The 26,196-nt window shown below is 48.0% G+C and overlaps 1 protein-coding gene across 3 annotated transcripts; it reads right to left on the bottom strand.

Moving 5' to 3' along the window:
- Positions 1-1,907: 1,907 nt before the first annotated feature.
- On the bottom strand, positions 1,908-24,328 carry PHC1 (polyhomeotic homolog 1). 3 transcript variants are annotated; one of them, XM_069863949.1, is made up of 15 exons: positions 24,322-24,328; positions 19,640-19,796; positions 18,903-19,013; positions 17,500-17,577; positions 16,581-16,730; positions 12,214-12,369; positions 10,607-11,105; positions 9,546-10,306; positions 7,340-7,487; positions 7,021-7,229; positions 6,347-6,461; positions 5,686-5,794; positions 5,122-5,272; positions 4,314-4,545; positions 1,908-4,009 (listed from the first exon to the last, which is right to left on the bottom strand). In XM_069863949.1, the coding sequence occupies exons 2-15, from the start codon at positions 19,751-19,753 to the stop codon at positions 3,855-3,857; spliced, it is 2,988 nt and encodes a 995-aa protein (XP_069720050.1). In that variant the 5' UTR covers positions 19,754-19,796; positions 24,322-24,328; the 3' UTR covers positions 1,908-3,854. The 3 variants fall into 3 exon arrangements, with proteins under 3 accessions (XP_069720050.1, XP_069720058.1, XP_069720041.1); XM_069863957.1 differs by lacking the exon at positions 24,322-24,328 and adding an exon at positions 22,314-22,664 and having other exon boundaries at positions 12,214-12,345; XM_069863940.1 differs by lacking the exon at positions 24,322-24,328 and adding an exon at positions 22,314-22,663.
- Between the last annotated feature and the right edge of the window lie 1,868 nt (positions 24,329-26,196).

The raw sequence follows: 26,196 nt of genomic DNA, 5'->3' as shown, positions 1-26,196 counted from the left end.
GGCTGGACATTAGGAAAAAATTCTTCACAGAAAGGGTTATTGGGCACTGGAACAGGCTGCCCAGGGAGGTGGTTGAGTCACCTTCCCTGGAGGTGTTTAAGGCATGGGTGGACGAGGTGCTGAGGGGCATGGTTTAGTGTTTGATAGGAATGGTTGGACTCAATGATTCGGCGGGTCTCTTCCAACCTGGTTATTCTATGATTCTATGATATAAGAAGTTTACTATGCTTTCTATTTCTCTGCGGCAATAAAAATTAAGATAAAAATAACCACCTGAGGACCCTGAACATATACAAGTCTGACCTGATGAGATGCATTCCAGAGGGGTTTCCTGACAGAATTGGCTGATGTGGTTGCCAAGCCACTCTCCATGATATTTGAAAAGTCATGGCAGTCAGGAGAAGTCCCTGGTGGCTGGAAAACATTGTTCCGATTTTTAAAATAGGTAGACAAGATGACCCTGGGAACTACCAACCTGTCAGCCTCACCTCTGCACCTAGGAATATCATGAAACAGATCCTCCTAGAAGCTATGCTAAAGCACATGGAGGATGGAGAGGTGATTAGCGGCAGCCAGCATGGTTTCACCCAGGGCAAGTCTTGTATGACCTATCTAGTGGCTTTCTATGATGGGGCAACCACAGTAGTGGACACGGGAAAACCAGTGGATGTGATCTATCTGGACTTCTGTAAAGCCTTTGACATGGTATCCCATGACATCCTTTTCTCTAGATTGGAGAGAGATGGATTTGATGGGTGGACTGTTCGCTGGATAAGAAATTGGGTGGTCATATTCAGAGAGTAGTGGTCAGTGGCTTGATGTCCAAATTGAGATCCGTGACAGTGGTGTCCCTCAGGGATCCGTGCTGGGACCAGTGCTGTTAAATACCTTCATCAATGATACAGACAGTGAGATTGAGTGCACCCTCAGCAAGTTTGCAGATGACACCAGGCTGAGTGGTGCAGCTGAAGAAGTGGGCCTGTGTGAACCTCATGAGATTCAACAAGGCCAAGTGCAAGGTCCTACACCTGGGTCATGGCAACCTGCAGTTTCAATACAAGATGGGGGATGATGTGATTGAGAGGAGGATTGAGGACTTGGGGATGCGGATTGATGAGAACCTCAACACAAGCCAGCAACGCACGCTCACAGCTCAGAAGGCCAACCATGTCCTGCTATCAAATGAAGCATGACCAGCAGGTCAAGGAAGGTGATTCTGCCCCTCTATTCCTCTCTTGTGAGACCTCATCTGGAGTATTGTGTCAAGTTGTGGAATCCTGAATGAAAGAAGGACATACAACTGTTGGGATGGGTCCAGAGAAGGGCTACAAGCCCTTCAGAGGGCTGGAGCACCTCCCATACGAGGACAGGCTGGGAGAGTTGGGCTGATTCAGCCTGGAGAAGGCTCAGAGAAGACGTTATAGTGACCTTCCAGTACCTGAAGTGGGCCTACAAGAGAGCTAGAGAGGGACATTTTACAAAAGCATGGAGTGATAGGACTAGGGGCAATGGGTATAAACTGGAGAGGGGAAGATTTAAACTAGAACTAAGGAGGAATTTCTTCATTATGAGAGTGGTGAGGCACTGGAAACAAGTTGCTCGGGGAACTTGTGGGTGCCCCATCCCTGGAAGTGTTCAAGGCCAGGCTGGACTGGGCCTTGAGCAGCCTGGTCTGGTGGGAGGTGTCCTTGCCCATAGCAAGAGGGTTGGAACTGGATGATCTTTAAAGTCCCTTCCAACCGAAACTATTTTATGATTCTATAACTTTTTGATGAAGGTCATACTTTTCAAACAGTAGGTTAATGTTCAGGGGTGAGTGGGGATGAAGCAGCCAGACTGGCAAAGCCTGAACAAGCATTTTTTATTAAGAACATTAAACATGAAATGAAGAAATGAAACCATCCCCTTTGACTGAAATGAAGTCAATCCTCAGAAGTAGCTAGTAACGTAGGCAGTGTAGCTGCCTGCCTGTCCTGCCCAGGGTCAAGCTAAACAGATGTTTGATCACACCCAGCCTGCTAAAGACAAAATAGATTAAAGGCAGCCTTCCTCTGCTGACTGCAGTTAAGAGATTCTAACCTTCCCCCTTCCCTTCCCTGCAGTTTACATCAGACCAAATAGTGTTATCAGGGTGCAAGCACATGCACCTTCATTTGGGCCTATCTTCTCTCACCGGAACAAGGATGCCAATTAAGTGACATTCAACAGTAAAGACCAGGAAGCTGCTGCCTCATTTCATCCATCTTCTAAGCAATTTCCCTCTTCTCTTTTTCTAACATGGTTCAATAAAGAGCCTATTCCAAAGATCTCTCATGTTTTCCTATCTGTGCTATCATGCCTCCTCCCATGCCACTACAGCTTTCCCACAACAGTAGGTGCTTTCCACACAAAACAATCTTACATTTCACCAATACTCACTTGAAACTTCTGAAAACAGAAAAGCCCAGACCCATAAAATCATCTTCCTTTTGGGTATCTAGCTCTAGGGGGCTCTTACCTCCTTACGCTTTGTGTAGTTTCTTCAGTTTTTTTCCCTGTTTATTTGTTTGAAGCAGAGGTGCTTCTGGAAGAAAACTCCTCTACCCAGGTTTTCACCTTTGGCAATCTGGTTACAAGAGTTCAGAATACCATATTTGGTCCTTAAAAAATAAACAAACCCAAACCTGGAGGGGCACAAAGGGAGTGACTCAGCCTACAACATAATTCTACCCCTTAGAAAGGAGAAGTAGTATTAAAGGATCAGTATTCAGTTGTTGGAAGGTGTGGCTTTGTTTTAAACTAAGAGAAATATTTGTTTTACAACATCACCAAAAAAAAAAAAACAACCAGCCTGAGGCAGGGGCAATAAAATCCTGCCAGTTTAAACTTTCTCTCAAGAGCTCTCCTGAGGATTATGAAGACAGACACAAAAATAATACAAACTGATAAAAGACAAAAAACAAAAAGATAAAAACCAAAAAAAACCCCAAAACAAATCCAAAACCCCAGGCCATTTTATAAAGAGCCTTGGCATTCCTGGAGACTGCTTTGGATCTGTAAATCATGCCCTAGCACAATGGGGAGACAAACCTACTGCTGCAGGTTCCCTAACGTAAGACAATAACCCTCCTCTTCGATCTTCCCATCACCTTATCATAAGTACTCAGGATAAATCACCTTCTGGTTCAGAGAGGGGCACCTGGAGTGAATAGCTGCTGCAACACTTTCTCTTCACTCCGTGTCTCTATAGCAAACAGTAAAGGTAAGGCAGCTCCTATTACCACAGGCCTTCAAGTTCGGTATGCATGCTGGAATGGCTATTAAACCTCTTTCATTAATGGCCTTGGTATTTTTCTGAAGAGCAGAACAACAGCAGCCCCTTTTGCTCAAATTCTTGTTTTGCCACCTCTGTCACCTGGAATTTGTTAGTTCCCCTTCCTAAATGCACCCGATGTCCGTGTGGGGCCAGGTCTTCCTATGCCTCAAGTTCTAGCACAAGACTCAAAGATTTAAGATCTAGCATACTTTCTGTAGCAAAAAGGAGCGAGAGCAGTTCCCTTTCAGAAGCCTGCTAAGGCAGAAAGAGGTCCCCTTCCCATCTTTATGGGGTATATGTGAGAAGCATATTCAAAATCAGAAAGAAGGAAACATGTCTCAAGGCCCCAGGTGGGAGTTTTCCTTCCCCTTGTAGCACCATTAAGAGACCAAGATATGGGCTTGTGCACAGCAGTTTCAATCAGTTAAATTCCTTCTCATTCTTCTTGAATACAAGACCACAGGGGACTGTCCCATTCTTCCCTGCCCCAGCAGGATGCTCTAAAACAGGCAGCTGCCCTGGGGTCAGAGCAAAAGTGAGACCTCTGGCTTCAGAGTTGTTAGGTCTCCTTGAGGACATTGATCTTGGCACAAATCTTGAGAGCTGGTCCCAGCTTGATGTTCATAGCACTCATGAGGTGTTCCTCCTTCAGAAGCAACAGGGCCTGGCCATCAATTTCCTGTGACCGAAACTCTTCAGCAATCTCCTGGCACCCTATGAAACCAAAAAATAAGCACTAAGACACAGATGTGCCCTGGGCACTATACCCTTGTTCCCACTCTTTGGACCTCTAGCAGGTGCAGAAAGCAAGCTAGAAATCTAACCAACTTAATGCCCCCATCACTGCCTCATGAGTACAAGTCATCCATCTGTATGGCCTACTCCAATTCAGACACGTGTACAGAAGTACAATAAAAGCACCAGACATCACTGACACCGCTTTCTTTCCAGAAAAATAGCCAACAAACTTCCCCATGCTACTGGATCACAGAACTGCAGGAGAGGATCTTAACTTCACCTTGCAGTGATGCAATGAACTCGTACACTTCCTCCACACTCCAACGACTGGGACTGCTGGACAGGAAGACTGGGTTGATGCCATGTAGATCTGGGGTAGGTGGGGCCACACTAGAATTTGCCAGGTCCCTCTCTCCATGACTGGCCCTTACAGAGAGCGGTCCTGGAGATGTAGGGGACAAAGCTTCATCATAGCTGGAGTTATCAGAGCCTCGACTCGAGTCTTCCTGGCCCTACAAGTCCATAAGAAAAGAAAACAAAAGGTGTTTTGTGAGAAATTCACAATTGCGAGGTGCAAAACAAGATACTGGAAATAGCAGAAGTTGTCCCAACACTCTGGGACAACTTTCTCAGTCCGGGAGCAGCTGACACAAGAACTCTCTAATGCCAAAAAGGAGAGACTTTACTCTCACCTCTCTTTGTCTTCCTTATCCTCCCCCAGTCCATTCCTCTTCCTCATGTCAGCACTGAAGCTCATTCAGTTCTTCTACAATCTGACTCAAATCATTTATGTGGAAGAATGCTAATCAAATGGAAAAAGTGGACTGTTTCTTTATCAAGGCTGTCAGCTGATCTCACCAAGATCTCCGAGACACAGGGAATGAACAGAACAAGTACAAATGCGTATCCACTTTTTGCAGTCAGTGAGCAATTAGAACAGCGCACTGTGCCTTGTGTAACAACTGTGTCAGTGTGCACTTGGCATGTCCTGTACGACTGCATCAACTGTGAGAAAGTGGTATATGCAGCAGTGACAGCTTTTACAGCAATATCTGCCTCTGCAGAAGCAGGCAGGACTATGTCCTTACCCTGTGGCGCTTGCCCTGGATCTTTGTTCGAGCAATTTCAGAACTGCTGCGCCGTGGTCCCCGTCGACGTACACGAGCATAGTTAGCTTCCTGGAACTCTTTCATCTTCTTTCTTTGCAACCGAAACTGATGGCTGCAGCTAACATTGTACCTCAAATAAGTAGAAGCACAGCAGCAGTTAGGTAACAGCAACTATCTAAACTTGCTGCTTCTCCTTGTTCTAAATGGGGATAAAACATCTCTTTACCATCACGTTCTGTTCCTCTGCATCTGTTTAACTAAAGTGCATATTTGACTGAAAACAGATTCTTTGGAGCCCAACATCCCACTTCACATTTCATTTTCTAAGTCAGAAATCCTGTTTACAATTACCACCACATCCACCTCCGCAGACCTAAAAGCTTTCACAAATCACTTAGAGTCCTAAATGATCTCTGTTGCCAGTGCATCCCATGGACAGCGGATAAGATATACTGAAGTGTTACTACTACTTGGAGAAAAGACACATGCCCAGTTCCAGAGAACGTATTGTCAGGGAAAAGAAAATTTATGTCTTGCTGTTACCTTTTAGCACAGGTCATGGAACAAAACCTCTTGGAGCCACGGAACTGGGTTGCTGGGGCATACTTCCCACAGTATTCACACTTCAGCAAGTTTGCCTTCTTATCAAGCTCTAGTGAGATAGAGAGATGCACACCAACTGATGATTTGAACTGAAGCAGATCACAGACAACGATTCCCCATTCCCCTACTCTTCCTCTGAGCAGACAGGTCCCAAGCCCTATTCTCTACTGAATATAGTAAGCAGTTAACTTAGAAAAGACACGCAGAAGCTCCCCTAATTAGGACTCAGGATACTGAACAGTTTATTTCTCCACATTAGTACCATTTTGCTGAGCAAGCAAAAAATAGTATATCCCTTGTATCTTCTAAGGCTGTGGGGGAAATCTCCATCAAGGGACTCTGCTGTGTCCACACATCCTCCATAGCCTTCAGAGTCATTATTGACTGATACAGTTCAGATTTTCCTGCTTACTGCCAACACAGTGTTAGATCATATTAGCAACACCAACCAGGTACTGCATTATCTTACTGAAGAAGTCCATGGCTGGAGTCTCTAAGGAGCGAGCAGGAAGGAATACAAGTCTATAGAAGTTAGTAATACAGTATCAGAGAGCAGAAACTTTCAGTAACACTAGCTAGGCCTCATGGTGCTAAAACTCACCTACAGAAGCACTGTCCCCCGCTAGAGAATTGCTGGACAGGTTTTCATTCTGGCCAGAAGGAGCTTCTTCCTGCAGCGATTTCTCAGATTCTTTCATCAGCTGAGAACAACCCACCTGGACAGGATGAGAAACAGTGGGGCTCATCAGTAACGGATTCTCTGCGTCCACAACTCTCTGCAAGGTATACTCTGCTCACATGTTATTACTGCTCGGAAGAATCCCTCTGCTTACTAGGGAAGAAGGCATGCTGAACAAAGTTTTTACTCCTTCCTGACTCACAGGCACGGTGGTTCATTCAAAGATCAACAAGTACTCTCTGCCTTGAATAACCTGTGATTCCACGTAACTCCATTTCCTCTTTTTTGCTTTAATTTTGCTGCTTGTTAAAATGCAGCGTAGCTTTCCTTCACTAAAAATCCGTGAGAACCTTCTGATAATTTCTGCATAAAATACTGCTTTATGGACTACTAAAAACAGTTCCCATCACACTGGCATTACTTCTTCCAATCCACTCTCTTTAATAGCATCTCTTAATGCCTTGCTTCATGCGTGACACCTCCCTACCTTCCTCCTCACTGTCTGTGTCTTGGGCTAATAAAACTGACTTGAAAGGTGGAAGCCCACTACCCTTTAGAGTGCTAAACTGTCTTCCCTAGCAAAAGAGAATCCCTACCGGAAAGGGCTCTGCTCCTTCCTGGATGACAAAGCCCTCAATGATGTGTGTGAGGATCTGGGGCTTGACAATGGCTTGTGGAGGTTTGGAGTCTCCTATCTGACGTGACGCCATTGCCAGGTTTGGGGTGGGAGCAGAAGTCTGGGTGACTGATGCTCCTTCACTTGAGGCAGTATTTGTTGTTGCAATGGCAGCAGGATCAGATTTATCTGGAAAGTTAACAGCACAAAAGTCAAGTTACCTTTGCTTTATCTACTTCAAATGGAATACAAGATCAGATTATTAGCATGCACAAGCATAGCTCTCCTTTGTACCTCACCTCCAAGGCCACTCTTCTCCTCCATGTTTTGGAGGCTGTCTGTTACAGGAGAGGACCTGGCAGGCAGGAGTGCAGTGACACTAGGTGATTCCTCCTTCTCTTCCTCTGACTCTGCTTTGCGCTTAACTGCTAAGGTCTGAGATTTGGCCTGCATGAATAAAGAGGAACACATAAGCAGAGACAGAAGCCCCAAAGCAAAGAACAAGACAGAGTGAAGGCAAACGGAAGATGCATCCTGTTCCATCATTCTTCATCTCCAGCCTCATTCCTTCTCTGAGAAATGCCTCTAGCTCCCTTATAGTACACACCTCTGCTTAGGAACATTTGCCTAGCAGGGAGCAAAGCGTCAACATGAACTTGGACATTGCTATAATACCAAGACTCTGTGTGAACCTCAAGGGATTGTTCCAGGAAGAAAGAAATGGAACGGCAGTCACCCAGCAGTTTCCGAACAGGCCTTTGGCTAGATCAGATCAGTTTCAATTAGACTAATGAAAACACGTAGGATGGGAGCAGAATTGTGCCCCCACTCTAGAGATCATGAATATCCTGTGACACCTTCCTAAAGAAGCAGCCAGGGTTCAGAAACAGTCTCAGCAAGCAACGAGGGATACCCGAGCTGGCAAAGTGCTGTCGTCCCAGGGAGTCAGGCAGGCCCTAGCAGGACAATTCAAAGCAATACGGAAGAGGCCTGTGGAACATTAGCCAACTTTGTTTTCCTCTGCATAGCCTGTAACAAGGGGATCCCCTGAGGCCTAGAGTCAGTGGCTGGTACCACACACCAAGAGGTCTCTGACCTGGAAGTATCCACACCTAGTGAGAAGGGGGAAGTTCAGTCTTCATGGCCCACTCAGCTCTCATCTCTCTCCTGAGAGAGACAACAAACAGGCCAGTTATTGTTTGTATTGGGTTTATGTGGCAAGGTTTTGGTAGCATGGGGGCTGCAATGGTGAATTCTGTGAGAAGACAGCAGAAGCTGCCCTCATGTCTGACAGAGCCAGTTCCACACACTGCAGGAGGGACTAACCACTGGCCAAAGCTGAGGCCATCAGTGACGAAAGGGTAAACAGCAGCCGGGAGACAGGAGTGAGGAACAGCCCTGCAGACACCAAGGTCAGCAAAGGAGGCGGGGAGGCGCTTTAAGCACTGTAGAAGATATTCCCCTGCAGCCCATGGTGAAGACCATGGTGAGGTAGGCTGTCTCACTGCAGCTTCTTAAGGACCCCATGCCAGAGCAAATGGAAGTACCCTGAAGGAAACTGCAGCCTATGCAAAACCCACACCAGAGCAGTCTCCTGGCAGGACTTGCGGCCCAGTGGAGAGAGGAGCCCACACTGGAGCAGGTTTGCTGGCAGGACTTGTGATTTCATGGGGGACTCATGCTGGAACAGTCTGTTCCTGAAGGATCACAATCTGTAGAAGGGGCCCACGCTGGGGCAGTTCGTGAAGAACTGCAACCCATGGAAAGGACCCATGTTGGAGAAGTTTATGGAGGATTGTCTCCCATGGTAGGGACCTCACACTGTAGCCAGAGATAAGCACGACGAGGAATGAGTGGCAGAGACAAGATGTGATGGACTGACTGCAACCCCCATTCCCCACCCTTCTGCACTGTTCAGGGGGAGGAGGTAGAAGACTTGGGAGTGAAGCTGGGCCCGTGAAGAAGGAGGGAAAGTTTCTTGGATTTGTTCTTATTTCTCATTATCCTACTCTGATTGGCAATAAATTGAGTTATTTTCCCTAAATTTACTTTGTTTTGCCTATGACTGTAACTGGTAAGTGATCTCCCTGTCCTTATCTCAATCCATGAGTTTTTTTGTTGTATTTTCTACCCACATACTGTCAAGAAGGGGGAGTGACAGAGCAGCTTGGTGGTCATCCAGCAGCCAGTCAAATGCAACCCACCACACTTTTAAATGTGATATTTAGTATGTGATGTGGACAGCTACCCCATTTGGGTCAGGGTCTGAGTCTCATCTCATCATGCAAGCCTTTGAATAATAATGTGGAAGAGAATGCTTGTAGTTAATAACACCAAGGATTGGACTGGAATTACTGTTTTCAAGAGGAAAAACGTCTCCACATCCCTTTACCCAAATCCCTTACCCATCCCATCCCACTGACCTGGGCCTGGACTGCGATTGGTGTCCTAGGAATGAACAAAGAGAATCCATATGCTATTCTCCTTCTCAATGGTATCACTTACTGGCAACTGGACAGACTGCATGTAGAATGCTGCTGGCATCTGAGCCACAACTGGAGAGGAGGCTGGGCTCTTTACCATGTGGGCTGTGCCTTGAACTTGTGCCAAATTCACCCCTGTGGTGAGAGGAGGAGCTTCCTGTGAAGATGCTGGAGCTGAAGATGATGACGTGGAAGCAGCATGAGCATGGGAAACAGGCTGAACCACAGCTGGCATTCCCCGGGATGCTGGCACTGCTGCAGCAATCTGAGCCAAACCCAGTGCTTGCGCTTGGCCTGAGCCCTGCTGCCGCGTACCCACCACCTGCACTGGGATGTGTGGTGGAGGCTGCTGAGTTGCTGACATTTTAGCAGGCCCAAGCTGAGGTGGTTTGATAGGAGTGACCAGAGATTTTGACTGAATTGGAACAGGTGACTTGGTGGCTGGCTGGCATGGACTGTCCTGCTGGAGCTGCACTGGCTGTGGCTGGGACTGCAACATAGGTTGCACCACAAGGGTCTGAGCCTGCTGCTGGTTTTGAGGTGGAGCCTGCTGCTGTGGAGGCTGAGCTTGCTGCTGCTGTTGGGTCAGAGATGGTGCTTGCTGCTGTTGCTGTTGTTGGGCCAGCTGGAGATGGGTGGCTGTGTGAAGGAGCTGGGACTGGCGATGCTGGAACTGCTGCTGGTGATGAATGGCAATCTGCTGCTGGATCACCACCTGCTTCTGCAGGTGGATCTGCTGCTGCTGCTGGATCAGCGAGTGTGGCTGGATCTGTGTATATGTGGCTACACAAACACACATTGGGAAAAGAGGGTACAAAAGTCAGCAACAGTGTAGGTGGGAACAAAAGACAACAAAAAAAGGCGGGCAGACACTGCCCTGGATTAAGTCATTAAGCTCAAAAAATCGACTGACAGCATGCTGGCAGAGGACATGGGGGACTAAATCAACATCTTTTACTACTAAGGAGACAGCCTAGACCAGCCCCCAGGAGCTCAGAGGGAAACTTCTCGCCACTGGGTTTTCAAACAGCACTCTTGTGAAAGCCTACTGGGCTCAAAGAGAAGGAACAGGTCTTCATTTACCTGAACTGATCAATGTCTGGCTGGGTGCTGGTGTAGCCGTCCTGGTCAGGTTCATGCCCACCGTTTGCTGTCCACTGCTGTCCGTTTCACCCTTCTTTGTGGCTGCATTCTCTGTCTCTGTCTGGCTTCCCTGGCTGACAGTCACAGCCTGGGCAGCTGCTACTGGTAACGGCTGAACCACCCCCGTGCCTTTCCTTTGGCAATTGCCAGCGGCACCTGCCAAGGAGGTCTGGCCCAGTCCTGTTGAAGTCGGGCTCCCACCACTTGCCACCACACTTCCAGAGACACCACTGCTGCCGGCTGCCCCCTGGCTCAAGTTGAGGGACTGGCCTGTGCTGCCAGAGGAAGCCTGAGCCACTGCCAGGGTCTGGCCCGTGCTGGTGGCCTGCAGTAAGCCCGTAGCCTGGGAGCTTCCTGCCAGAGCTGCCTTCTGAGCAGAGCCTTGGAGCTGGGCGTTAGCGGCCGAGGTCTGCTGGCTCCTCACAGCCAAGTTCTGCACCTAGAAACACACATACAAAACAGAAACCCTTTGCTGTATGTACGTTACTTGCTGGAAGTCTGGCAGAGAATGCACAAGCAGCATGCTCTCCTGGGATACAGGCTAAGTTAATGCTTCAAGTCTCACATGGGAGGCTGGCTAACACTGTAGGGCACAGCTCAGGCACAGCTCTCCCCAGGAAACGCATCACCCTAAACTCTCTCCTGCCCATTCTCTGATGGAAGTTAAAGATCTCGTGGCACTTTCTGACCAGCATGTGAGGAGACTGCCATTATCCAAGGCATGGGCCAGCCTTTGACCTGCCTGCCCTGCCCTTGGGTTGGTAAGATTCAGTTTAGCAAGGCTCTAAAAGCAATGAAATACCACTTTAAAGATCAATAATCCCTTTTCAATTTTTGTGCCACCTGCCTCCTCACTCTGTGCAGGGCTTTCCACTCAGGAGGCCCACAAACCTACTCACGGCCTGAAGCTCTTCTGATTTCACCAGTTCCTCTGCATTTTGATGCTGCCATCCTCCATGGCTACTCTCCCTCCTAATGCAGTGTTATCTTCAAGTTTGACCAGTGTTCACTTTCCTTTAAAGAAAGTGCTCCAGATAATTAACATATGAGGTAACTGGAAATCCCACAAATAACTGGGATAGGACAAAGCAAATGGGAAGGTAGGGCAGCTCCCTCACCTGGAGAACTACTTATAGATAATGCAGGAGCAAAGACTTTGTGGCCTGTTTGGTCTTTGGCATCTTTACAACAACAAACCAAGTGGGTGAAGGAATTCCACCACTGGCAAAGACTCTTCATTACAGAGTGACTGAAAACTGAACAATTGTTTTCACACAAGGACAACCGAGAAATTGTGAGGACAGGATTGATCTAGACCGTTGCTTACCCCAGAAGTTTTAAGCAGAAATTAATCCCATCCCTGGAGGCAAAAGCAAACATTGAGAAATGGTGGCAAGAGAGAACAGAATCTCCTGCTTGCACAACGACACACACTGGGGACAAAATAGAACTAATTTGCTACACAGGAACAGCCGAAGACAAAAACCAGAGGGTGGAGTGATGTAGACGAGGGGAAGGAGAGGACTCTAGGAGAGGGTGTCACTGACCTGGTCTGTGTCTGCATGGACCCCAGGAGACTGAGTGGGTGGCACCTCCTGCTGTACAGCAGCCACAGCCCCGTTGGGCATCAGGATGAGTTGGGAGGCAAGAGGCACATTGCGGCCCAAGGTCCGGTTTACCTGCAACAGGTTCCCCAGCTGTGGCTGTTGAGGGAGGGTCGGGTGATGTGGAATGAAAAGAATGGAGGGGAAGAGATAAAGACAGACAACGAACCACAATCAAACAGATTACAAAGCAACGCTGGGCTGCAATGTCATGCATTGCAAAAGCCCCAACCCTCCCTATACTGTAACACTGAGCATAACCCTCAAGAGCACGAAAATGGGAACAGCACTTTTCTATCAACCATAAGACTGGGCCAACTCCCACAGACTGCCCACAGCTGGCTAAAAGAGTATCATTTAATTTTCAGATATACATCCAGGACTGTAGAGAAACAATGATGAGACATACATCCAATACCAGGCTGCCTGAAAATAAGGGGATTAAAATCTGTATCTAAAGTCAACCGCGACATAGAAAACAGTGTCCAAGTAGGTAACCAAACCCCACACTGACTACAGTAAAGTCTAATATTTTCTACTTAGCAGCATTTTGAACAGATTAAAAGGATGAAGTATTTTGTTCATGCTGATACATGTTTCTAGACTTACTCAAATTCTCTTACTCTTACGTCTCTGAGCTCAGCAGTGGTAGAAGAGAGTTATTTACCATCTGTCTGTTCCAGCATTGAACCAGAAGAGTTTCTTCATTTCTATGAGCTATATTCAAGTCTAGGACACGTATTTCACATTTACACTCTAGTGAAAAGCGCCGTGGGATCATTAACATCTATGCAGAACAGAGACAAGCATGATTTCACCTGACCACACAATACAAAGCTCATAGAATCATAGAATCACCAGGTTGGAAGAGACCCACCAGATCATCGAGTCCAACCATTCCTATCAAACACTAAACCCTTAGCACCTCATCCACCCGTGCCTTAAACACCTCCAGGGAAGGTGAATCAACCACCTCCCTGGGCAGCCTGTTCCAGTGCCCAATGACCCTTTCTGTGAAAAATTTTTTCCTAATGTCCAGCCTAAACCTCCCCTGGCGGAGCTTGAGGCCATTCCCTCTTGTCCTGTCCCCCGTCACTTGGGAGAAGAGGCCAGCACCCTCCTCTCTACAACCTCCTTTCAGGTAGTTATAGAGAGCAATAAGGTCTCCCCTCAGCCTCCTCTTCTCCAGGCTAAACAACCCCAGCGCTCTCAGCCGCTCCTTATAAGGCCTGTTCTCCAGCCCCCTCACCAGCTTTGTTGCTCTTCTCTGGACTCGCTCCAGAGCCTCGACATCCTTCTCGTGGTGAGGGGCCCAGAACTGAACACAGTATTCGAGCAGCGGTCTCACCAGTGCCGAGTACAAAGGGAGAAGAACCTCCCTGGACCTGCTAGTCACGCCATTTCTGATACAAGCCAAGATGCCATTGGCCTTCTTGGCCACCTGGGCACACTGCTGGCTCATATTCAGTCGGCTCTCAACCAACACCCCCAGGTCCCTCTCCTCCAGGCAGCTTTCTAGACAGACTTCTCCTAGTCTGTAGCACTGCATAGGGTTGTTGTGCCCCAAATGCAGGACCCGGCATTTGGCCTTGTTAAACCTCATGCCATTGGACTCTGCCCAGCGGTCCAGCCTGTTCAGATCCCTTTGCAGAGCCTCCCTACCCTCCAGCAGATCCACACTTCCACCCAGCTTAATGTCGTCTGCAAACCTGCTAAGGGTGCACTCGATGCCTTCATCCAGGTCATTGATAAAGACATTGAACAGGGCTGGACCCAGCACTGAGCCCTGGGGAACCCCACTTGTCACTGGCCTCCAGCTGGATTTCACACCATTTACCACCACTCTCTGGGCCCGGCCAGCCAACCAGTTTTCCACCCAGGAGAGTGTGCGCTTGTCCAGGCCAGAGGCTGACAGTTTCTCAAGCAGAATGCTGTGAGAAACTATGTCAAAGGCTTTGCTGAAGTCCAGGAAGACCACATCCACAGCCTTTCCCTCATCCAGCAGCCGAGTCACTTTGTCATAGAAGGCGATGAGGTTGGTCTGGCAAGACCTGCCTTTTGTGAACCCATGTTGACTGGGCCTGATCACCCAGTTCTCTTGCATGTGCTTCATGATAGAACTCAAGATCACCTGTTCCATGACTTTCCCTGGCACTGAGGTCAGACTGACAGGCCTGTAGTTTCCTGGGTCCTCCCTGCGACCCTTCTTGTAGATGGGCACAACATCAGCCAGCCTCCAGTCCAGTGGGACTTGCCCAGTCTTCCAGGACTGTTGGAAGATGATGGAAAGGGGTTTGGCCAGCACATCCGCCAGCTCCTTCAATACCCTTGAACGAATCCCATCCGGCCCCATAGACTTGTGGGTGTCTAGTGGGGCTAGCAAGGCTCTGACCACCTCCTCTTGGATCACGGGAGCCTCATTTTGCTCCTCTAGCTCCTGGGTTAGTACACAGACGGAACGACCCTCCTTACAACTAAAGACTGAGGCAAAGAAGGCATTAAGTACCTCAGCCTTTTCCTCATCTTCTGTCACTGTTGTTCCTTCTGCGTCCAATAGGGACTGTATGGTCTCTCTAGTCCTCCTTTTATTATTTATATACTTATAGAAAGTTTCTTTGTTATCTTTCACAGACTTGGCCAATCTGATTTCTAGCCGAGCCTTAGCCCTTCTGATTTTTTCTCTACACAATCTCACTTCCCTCCTGTAGTCCACCCAAGAGGCCTGTCCCCTCTTCCAGAGCCCATAAACATTTCTCTTCTTCTTGGTATCACTCAAGATCTCTCTGTTCAACCAAGCTGGCTTTCTCCCTGCCAGCTTTTTTTCCGGAACACGGGGATGGCTTTCTCCTGAGCTGATAGGATTTCCTTTTTGAAGAGCTCCCAGCCCTCATGGGCTCCCTTGCCTTTGAGTACTGTCTCCCATGAGACTTCGCCAACCAGCCTTCTGAAAAGTTCAAAGTCTGCCCTCTGGAAATTTAATGCTACCGTCCTACTAACAACCCTCTTCACTTCACCTAGAACAGAAAACCCTATCATCTCATGGTCACTTAGTCCTAGGCGTCCACCTACTGCCACATCTCCCACAAGGCCTTCTTTGTTCACAAACAGCAGGTCCAGGAGGGCTCCCTCCCTTGTTGGTTCATTCACCAACTGTGCAAGGAAGTTGTCTTCCACACACTCCAGGAACCTCCTAGACTGCTTCCTTTCTGCTCTATTGTACTCCCAGCAGATATCAGGAAGATTGAAGTCTCCCACAAGAACAAGAGGCATAGATCTAGAGATTAACCCCAGCTGTTTATAGAAGAGCTCATCAGCTGCTTCTCCTTGGCTGGGTGGTCTGTAACAGACTTCCATCACAAAATCTACCTTCTTATGGGCTCCTCTGATTTTAACCCACAGGCACTCAGCCTCCTGATCGCCACAATCCATCTCAACGGAGTCCAAGTCCTCCCTTACAAAGAGGGCTACCCCGCCTCCTCTCCTACCCTTCCTATCCCGCCTGAAGAGTTTGTACCCCACCATAGCTGTATTCCAGTCATATGAGTCGTCCCACCATGTTTCCGTGATGGCAACGACATCATAGGCTCCTTGCCCTACTACAGCTTCCAGCTCTTCCTTCTTACTCCCCATGCTGCGTGCATTGGTGTAAATGCACTTCAGCTGAGCTGCCAAGCCTTCAGCCCTCTTAGAGGGAACAGAGTTCATTCCCAATTGCCTGGTAACTGGAGTAGCTATAGCTCCAGAGTGCCCGTATCTCCCTTAGCACTCCGAGGTGTGTTCTCCCCCACTTTCTGTGTGGTGAGGTACTGGTGGTCCTCACCAGCACACCCTCTCCCAATCACCATTGCCCCACGTCCAGGCTCGTTCCTGTCTAGCCTGGGCTCAACCCCCTCCCCCTTCACATCTAGTTTAAAGCTCGATTTATGAGCTTAGCTAGGTTTCTAGCAAGGGCTTTAGTTACCCTAGGAGACCCACGTTTCCCATCCTTAGCGAGAAAGCCTGGGGGTGCGTGAGCCACCCCATGATCAAAGAAGCCAAAGCCCCTCTCCTCGCACCAGGCTCGGAGCCAGGCATTAATCGAATTCTTCTTCCTGGCTTCCCGCTCCTCTCTATCTACTCGCAAAAGCTGAGCCCAGAGTCAGACTTGTGGTTTTGGGGACAAGAGCTTCCCTACTTGAGTTTAAAACATAATGCATCATCCTTAATGACAAGAGTTAGTCCAAAGATGTTGGCAATCCCAACCAGGAACGGTGAAGTGGCCAGGAAGTGGTGTTAGTAGTCAGGACACATTTTGCATACACATCTCTTACCCGGAGGTACATCTGGGCCTGTGACTGGTTGAGAGGTGGCGACGTGGTATTCCCAAGGAGCACAGACTGTGTCAGGGTTGTGGCACTGGGGGAGCTCACGCTTTGTGACCGACTGATCAGCTGAGCAGCTGAAGTGGTGGCTAGGTTGATCTTAAAAGAGAAAAAAGCCCCAAATCATGTATTAAGAGACAGAGGCAAGGAAACAAGTACAAATTCACTTACTGGAGTACAGACAGAACAGACCTTTTACATTTTTTTCCTGTATCACACAGAGGATTAAGAAGAAAACAGTTCTTTCTTAAGTGGCTATGCAATCTAAACTAGTCAAAGCCCTGGATGCTAACTTCATTTGTATGCTGAGCCTGAGTACCACCATTCACATGCCATTGCAATAGGAGATCCAAATGAAATGCAGTTTTCTCCAGCCTCTCAAGTAAAGGAAAAAAAAACCCATAAAGTAATCTCTATCCTACCAACTCATCTACTCTCTGAACCAACTCATCTACTATCCCAGTTCCTCAATACTCACTACAAAACCAGATGTCCTCTTATTCAACAATCACTCTCCCCAAGAAGTAAGATACATTCCCTTTCAAGCTGCTTATGACTCTTTCTCCTTCTTAGAAACCCTCATTTTTTTCTAACCCATGACAACATATTCCCAAAGCCTCATCAAAGTGAGATCGAAGTCTACCTTTCCAGCTAAAAGGCCTCTCCCGCTCTGAAACCTTCTCTGGTCTCCTCAACCCCTGCCAATAATGATAGCACCCCAAATTCTCAAAGTCATCTGCATCTTGTTGATTCCCAGCATTCTTAGAAGCTGTGTTTCCCTGGCTGACTGCCTTCCTAAAAGACAAAGAGGAAAAAGAACAAGGCAGAGGGGAGGCTTTGATATGTGTGTGAGGGAGCAATTACTCACAGAGGCCTGGGTAGTGGTGGTCTGTTGCGGGGTGCTGGTGTTCGGGGAGCTGGCCTGCCTACTGGCTGCAATTGTAGCCTGCAAGAGATTGACAGAGAAATGAATAACTGGAACAAACTTTTCAATCCAGCCCAGATATTTGGCTTTGTCAGAATACCATCATCATCTTCTTTCATTCCTGAGAACAGGAGTAAAATTTAACCGCTACAAACCCCTGCCATGCCTTACAAATCAGGTGCAGCAACACAGCAAGGTGCCTCCTCTTCTGCGAGCAGTTCAGTCCTATATAATACCCAAAGTAGTGGACAACACACCCTTATAGTGCATGACCTCTGGTCCTTCCACTTATGTGTACATTCCCTACTGTTGCCCCAGCTTGTCACGCTACACACTACAGCTCTCATCCCAATGCTGCAATCCACTCTGGTAACAACCAGGCATGCCGCACAATATTAGCAATTTGCTGGGATAGATTGGCAGTTTAGTTACAATGCAATGATAGCACTCCAAGTAACAAGTTTCAAATTACAGCACATGTGGTTAGTGGAGCAATGTAAATACTGTTAGATTCTCACCACCGTGATCCCATGGGAATTCCACTCTAAGAGTTTAGTTAGTGTTATAACCAAGATTTGTGCAAAACTGGTGAGAGGATTCTATTCCCTCCATGCAATAAAACTGCAGGTAGGGATTCTGAGAACAATTAAGTCCTGGACTTAAGGCCAAGGAGACCAGCTACTGATGGCAATAGTTACATAGATTGGACTCCATTCACATCACACATAATCCATCTTCAACTGATAATAAAGTCTGGTAGGTGAGCAAAGTTGCTAATGAAAAAAAAAAATCACTCGACAATTATGGACCATAAAATGTCTTGATTTGCATAAACATATCTCAGTCAAAAAAACACCCTCCTGGTTGACCAAGATCTATCCCAGATCCCTCTTGCTAGTAATTTGTAAAGAAAGCATGGGCTACTAAGTGCCAAGACCTAAAATTTCACCCACACAAGACCATGTTTATTCTTAAGAGAAATATCAATCCATGGCTCACTTTAAGGCAGTCTTTAAATGCCACTGCATCCACTGCTGATTTAATCACCCATCTTTTATTTAAGAAAGGTGCAAGGACTAGTCATAGGCCTGAAAAGTGCAAGTTTCCTAATGAGGATGCTGTATTTTATCTTCCACTCCTCTGCATCTGAAAACCAAGTAAGACTTTGCATCAAGATTCCAGTTTACTAGTTGTTCACATTATCTTTAAACAACGTGTTTAGGGATTTGTTGTTCAATTATGGATCAGGAGGACCTTGCAGTACAAACCACTGTGCAAAGAGACAATCTCCAGATCTTCCCCATGGAACGATCCAATTTCTCTCCTTCTGCTCCTTGGCAACTCACCTGCTGGACAGCAGCCAGGCTGTGAAGCTGGGCACTGTTAAGCTGCTGCTGGAGCATAAACTGATGAAAGTACTGGGCTGCATTGGGCTGTCTCTGGAGTGCCTGTAAGGCCTAGAAAAAGAAAACCCAATTGTCAAAAATAGAATGCCCTTGAAATGCGATTAGAGAAAGCGATGAAGAAATAAATAACAGCCACAAGACCATTCCTAGACCCCATGAAAAAAGGAAGCCACTATATTAGCACACCAAAATATGCAGCACAGCTACAAATTTGGGAACAGACTGAATCACAGGTGTATTCCAGGACAGTGGCAAGCACTTTAATTTACACCAGGAATTTGTGGATGTGTGTGCTCCAGCAGGCAGACAGGTGTTCCAGTATAATATAAATATGGAGGATATATTTTATATATATATACATTTCCTATTTAGAGGAACTGGGATGATAAAATGAATTACTTGCTCTATAACATCAAGCTAAAACTAATCTATTGGTTCACAGCACAGATTAAATCTAAGAGGCTGGACACTGGAGGAGTAACCTACAAAACATGAAGTGAAGTATCAGGCTACAGGAACTAAAGATCAGGCCCAGCACAAGAATTTCTAAATCTAAACATGACAGTCCTTCAAGCATGTTCCCACCTTAACACACAACAACTCAGAGGAATAATGGAAGTGCTCTCTGCCATCTTCCACTGATGCACATCCCATCCCAGAACATCTCCACATTTCACCTGTACTGCCTGGCGCTCATAGAGAGACATCTGCGATATCTGAGGACGGGTGCTTCCTCCAGAACTGGAGCTCCCACTGGTGGAGCTGGAGTTCTGCTCACTTTCAGTCTCCATGGTGACAGGATTCCAGGAGCTCAGGCTGAGATGGAATCCAGATCTACATCGAGGAAATTGGAAACTAAGTCAGGCTAGAGAAACAATCAAACCATATTTCACAGCTTTTTTACTGGAATATCCCAGTATCAGGCTCCATGCATAGCTATCATCACAGGGGACCACGGATGACAGTCTGAAATCACTCAGAAATTATATTCACAGTTTAAATCTTTTATTACCACAGTCAGACATGTAACACACACATTCTCATATTTTTATTGTCATGCTACAGTTGGAAGCTACAGCATCCTGAATCTTCAAAAAGGCAGTGGAGTGAAGGAGCAGTTGCAGCTCACTCAGACCATGATTTGGTTACAGACCTGACCACTTCTCCTTCCAGGTTATTGGCAAACTGCACTGTTTCCCATCTCCTGCTGCACTTTGGCAACTTCTGATTCTCTCTTCCTCCAATGCCACAAGAGGTATAATTACCCCACAACTCCACTGCCCTACTGCAGACAGACGAACTTGATCCCACCTTTTCCCCGTTTAGCCCCAGACCTTGACTGTTTCTTTCTTTTTCTGATCACATGGACTTTCCAGCTACTTATTGCTCCTGACAGACCATGACTTGATGGGAAGCTGGTGTGTGACCTGAACACAGGCAGGACACAAGAACAACCACAAAACCACAGATAAAATGCCAAGAGAAAATTTATTTCCATTACCTCACGGAACACGGTAACTCTGAAACAGCACCCAGGCAGAGGAAATGCAAGAAGGAATGCAGGCACTGCGGAACTTGGTCCTTGCTAGAAAGTGTGAATCCCAAAACTGCCGCTTTGACTGTATTTTATGAGAGAAAGGCAAAGCAGTTTTCCACTGTGCTTTGATCTTTCTCACAGCAGGGAAGAAATTTCAGGCATGTTTTCTAGGACAGCCCTGGGTTTGTCACAGGCCCATGTTACCTCGACACAAAAGGTTCTACTTGTCAAGCACACAAGACTAGGCAATGATTACCATGATTTATGTGTTTTTCTACATCCCAAGGTCACTCAGGCGTGTTTTACAATTCTTTCTTGTCAGTCTTCCATTATATTCCCACACTGGTACCTGTGGTGTTGAGTTGCTTTCAGGAGGAATGGAATCAGAAACAGAGTGGATGAAGGGTTCATGGGCAACACTTGTGAGGGAAAAGCTTCTGAAGAGATCATGAGAGATCTTCTAGCAGCAGAAAGATGAGTTGTGGTGAACTGCAAGACTGAGGAAGAACTGGAAAAGTCTTTCCTCGGCCAAGAGGAAGAGGAGCGAGACTGAAGTGAGCACTTAGCAGAAGAGTAACACATTGGGATGATCAAGGAGTTTCCTGGCAGCAAGAAACATAGGCTATACAGAGTGTAAAGGTAGGAGCAATTAGGGTCAGTAAAGGGAAAGCACAGAAATTATTAGATTTATTTAAAATTCCACTGGAAAAAAAGGATTTTTTTTAGTAGTCTTTTGTTCCAGGTAAGAAAGATTGAAAAAAAAAAAAGCTTCCAGTAGTCTCAATATGTCTGACAGCCTGTTTGTTTCCAAAACACCACCTGGCTCACCTACAACCCACCTGAGAGACCTCTAAATGAGACCCTTAGTCTTCCAGGATCCCGTATCACAGACACAGCCCATACATCTACACCTTTTCAAACCCAGAGACTTTAAGTTTCACAGCCTCCACCAAACACAATGTTTTCCAGGTGCATAAACAAACAGACCGGCATAGCAGAAAAAGACGGGCAACAATAGTCTCTACCAGATAACTTTTTTAAATTCTGGAATGATGTTGAGGGCAGCAGATGACATTGAAGTAGAGCAACAGCATTGAAGTAGAGCAACGGACAGCTAGCTAAATCAGGGAACTGCTGCTATGAACCTGCTCCTCAAAATCTGGAAAATTCTATAATCAACAAGCAGATAGCTGCTGGTCAAGCCTGGCTTGCCCACCCATCTTTATCTCTGCCCTTAAGTCCCACCCAGGCGCCTCCCTACTAATCCAGCACTGGCTTCCTCAACTGCTTCAGCAGTGGCCTTCTGTAACTCTGCCCTGCACACTTCTCAACCGAGACACATGCCCTCCTAGTTGGCCACTTCTGTCTTCAGGAACAACTCTATTACGGCTGGAAACTGCTGGTCAATACACCTATCTAGAATATAAAAGCTCCGGAGAAGACAATTACCTTAAAGATTTTATCTTCCACAGGGAGGCAGCACCAAATTAAAGTAAATGAAGCCTGAAAGTAAATAAACTGAGAAGGGACAGAATATAGACTTTTTGAAAGAAAGAAACTGTGGTAGAAGCAATTTCTGTTCTCTTGTCCATTCTCAACCTCCCCGCGCAAGTTCCTTCTGGCATTTATATTGCTTCTGGTGGTCAGTCACTTGATCAACTTGTTAACTTTGCAGAAAAACTACCCTACGTGTCATTTTCTGTCAGAACAGTGAGTTGAATTAGCTCACTTGTGATGCCACAAGTACCATAGAGAGAAAAGAAAGTGCCTGTGAGAGAAAAGTAGCTAAGGTTCAGCTTATCTGTAGCACATACCCTTACTCTCAATAGCTGCAGAAGAAGGAGAAACCTGGCTTCTGACTTGCTGCTCCACTCCATCGATGTGTTTCCTCAGTAAAAAACAGCATCACTTCTTAAGATTTCCAGCATTTTTGAGAGTTCTGCATTGATCTAAATCTTAATATCAGGTCCTAGCACAAACAGAGTCCTACTGAAACACCTCTGGGATGAGAGGCATAAAAAAATTTTGATTTCTGTGTAGGCAAAAGGTCTTTTAAGGGCATGGATAGAGAAGCATACTCTCTTTGCAGAGGGATCTTTAAGAATTTTAAGTCACTCATAGCAAGGATCCAGCAAACCCCTTTCTAATCACAAAAGTGAAAAGGCACAGTATTTTCCAAAAAAAGTTCATCTAAGGATGCAGCTCCACATTACTATAAGCTGATTCAAGCACAGGCTAGCCTCACAGAAAATAGCACGGACTTCATAGTCTCCCCTCCTCCAAAAGCATCCTGCCCTCCCTGTACAAAACTCTAGTGATCACCGAACTATTTATTACATCACTTGACTCAGCTAGCTGCTCCACAGATGGATAATCTACCAAAAAAAAGAGTTTTCCAAAAGATTGGACTTAACATACCTGGAAAACATAATCAGCAGATCCCAAGCCAAAAAACAAAAACAAAACAAAACACCAAAAAAGGGTGACAATGTGGCCCTTACTGGAAATTAACCTTCCAACAACAGCTAAATTGGATTAAGCCTAACACAGAATTGCAGCTAAAAGGCAGAGAAGGAAGGATACAAAGGCCTATTAACACCGTGGCAGGGAATGACAGCAAAGAGGAAGGGAAGAAGGGACAAAACCAAGGAGCAGTACAAGCATGAGAACATGGGACAGCGCACGAGCTAACCTGCTCTGCTGATCTCGACACGTACCAAGAACGCCACAGAATCACAGAATGATTTGGGTTGGAAAGGACGTTAAAAATCATCCAGTTCCAACCCCCATGCCACGGGCAGGGACACCTCCCAATGGATCAGGATACCGGCCACAGGTAGCCCGTACACAACTTCCAAACCCATCTCAAGTAGAACAGCGGAATCGTTGTCCAGAAAGTAGATCCGATGTGCAACAAGGCAATCTCCACAAGACCAAGGAAGGCACTGTTTTATTCAGTTTTTGCACAAAATCCCGGGTGCTCGGGTTTTCAGACAACAGAGGAGTAGAGCCAAACACCTACTGTAGTCCCTGAACACTTTGCAGGAGGGAGAAGAGGGAGGAAGGAATGTTTTCCTCTTTGACCCCACCACCTCCTGGCACGCGACTGCTGCCCGCAGACTGTCTTCCAACCTTATCACTGCTTTTGCCACTTCATCTTCGAAATACCACGTTAACAAACAATAATTTGTACCGGTCTACCTGCGGTTTGTGGGGAGAAAAACTCGCCGGGCAGGACTACAACGTGCTCCTCGCTCTGTTCGCACAGTTCGCCCGCGGCGCGGTCCCCGAGCCACGACGGCGAGAGGCGCGAAGCCTCCGGACTCCGCTCGAGATGCTCGGGGAGCCGCGGCCAGCGGGACCCGGGGCGGCAGCCGCCCCGGGCAGCCAACAGCGATCGCGCCCTGCCCGCGTCCCGCGCCGGGGCGGCAGCTCCGGGGCCGGGCGGGCAGACAATGGCTGCGACGCCGCCGCTGTCAACTTGCAGCCCGCCCCGGCCGCGGGGGTCTCTCCCCGCCGCGGCCACCCGCGGCCCGGGCCCGGCCTCACCTGCAGCAGCCGGCACGGGTCGGTCATGCAGGGCAATGCACGGCTCGGTAATGCGATGCAATGCAATGCAACGCGATGCAATGCAATGCACAGCACAGCACGGCACGGCACGGCACGGCACGGCACGGCTCGGCAATGCAGGGCAGTGCAAGGCAAAGCAATGCAATGCAATGCAGTGCGGGGCTCGGCTCGGCTCGGCTCCCGCAGCGCCACCGTCCCGCCCCGCCCCGCGCGAGCCCCGCGCCGCCGGCGTTACCACAGCCCCCACGCCACCGCCGCCGCCGCCGCCGCCGCCGCCACGCCCCCCGCGCTCCGGCCCCGGGCGGGGCGGGGGCCCCGGGGGGGGGCGGTACCTCGCGGTGGCCCCGGGAGCGCTGGCGCGGCCGCTCGGGGCGGGGCCCCCCCGGTTCCGCCCCGCCTCCGCCCCGCCCCCCCCGTTTTTGTTTTTTTCTTTTAATTCCCCCCCTTTTTTAAAAAAAAAAAAAAACCTCGGCCTCGAGCGGTCCCCGTATCCGTCATTTCCTGCCTGGAGGCTCTTCCGGGGACGTGACCCCCTTCCCGCGTGCGGTTGCCCCGGTGACGGCAGTGGGATGCGGGGCGCGGGGGGCCGGGACCCGGCCCGGCCGTGGGGAGGCGAGGTGTTGGTACCAGGAGGGACGCGGGTCTGATGGAGCGCAGTTCCAGGCTGGGCAGAGGATGGAGGGAGAGCTGCCCGCAGAGAAGGACCCAGGGGTGCTGGTGGATGAGAAGCTCACCACGAGCCGGCAGTGCGCGCTCGCAGCCCGGAAAGGCAGCTGCGTCCTGGGCTGCATCAAAAGAATGACCAGGAGGGCGAGGGAGGGGGCTCTGCCCCTCTGCTCCGCTCTTGTCAGACCTCAGCTGGAGTCCTGTGTTCAGTTCTGGAGTCCTCAGCGCAGGAAGGACTTGGACCTGTTAGAGTTGAGACCAGAGGAGGCCATAAAGATGATCAGAAGGCTGGAGCACCTCTCCCCTAGGAGAACAGGCTGAGAGAGTTGGGCTTGTTCAGCCTATAGAAGAGAAGGCTCTGGGGAGACATTAGAGCACTCTTCCAGAGGCCTACAGGAAAGCTGGGGATCGGTGTTTATCAGGGAGGACAGGCATAGGATGAGGGGTAACAGTTTTAAGGTGAAAGAGGGGAGGTTTGGGTGAGATATCAGGAAAGAATGTTTTCCTGTAAGTGTGCTGAAGCACTGGCCCAGGTTGTCGAAAGGAGTTGTGGACAACCCATCCCTGGAGGTGTTCAAAGCCAGGCTGGATGAGGCTGAGCACACCGATCCAGTGAGAGGTGTCCCTGCCCAGAGGAACTGGAACTAGATGATCTTTAAGGTACCTCCCAACCCAAACCATTCTATGATTCTGTGATCACAACCTGGCTGTGCAGCAGGTGCAGAGTTCCCCTCACTATTCAGAGCAGCCGCCCTCTGTGCTGCAATATGTTAAACATTTGTCATTTTATGGAGGTTGTAAAATGTTTGTTTTCAGTACCTCGCACATGCTTTGATGAACAAACAGGACACAGCAGTAATAATGGTCTCTGGGAGGTTTTTTGCACTTGTGACATGGAGTACATGTACAGGTGCACTGTGGAAAGCTGCACAAACAGGGCAGAGAAACCCAAGTAGTAAGGCTTGCTGGCAACTTTGAGAAGAGGAGCTGCACTGTACAGGCACTTTGGCCTTAGTTCCTTTGATTGCTCTCAAAGAGCATCAGTTCTGTCAGTTGCCTGGCTTAAGATAGGAGTGGCCAATTTGGACTGACCTATGCATTTGTAACAATGGTGTTGTGGACAGTGTGACTGTCTCTAAGAAAATGAGAAATGTCCTGTCTGGTCAGAACAGCAGCTAATCTTAATGAGAGCTGCCGAGTTTTCTTTAAGGGTGATGATAGCTCATGCACCAAGGAAAGAGACAGGAGAAGCAAAAGACAATCATGCTTTATCTGTTTGAGGTGCAGAAGCTCCTGCACACGTAGTGTTTGAGCTTCATATTGAAAGCACGTTGCATCTGGTTCCGTATCGAAAGTGCTGGGCTATCACTACACAGCGGATCCAGTCCCATTGGCTTAGAAGCACAGAATAACATTTGCTGCTGCCTGAAAAGCAGCAAAACATGCAGTACAGGAGAGCAT

The sequence above is a fragment of the Phaenicophaeus curvirostris genome, chromosome 1 (assembly GCF_032191515.1).
Source record: "Phaenicophaeus curvirostris isolate KB17595 chromosome 1, BPBGC_Pcur_1.0, whole genome shotgun sequence".
NCBI lineage: Eukaryota > Metazoa > Chordata > Aves > Cuculiformes > Cuculidae > Phaenicophaeus > Phaenicophaeus curvirostris.
This window is presented reverse-complemented; position numbering and strand designations above follow the sequence as displayed.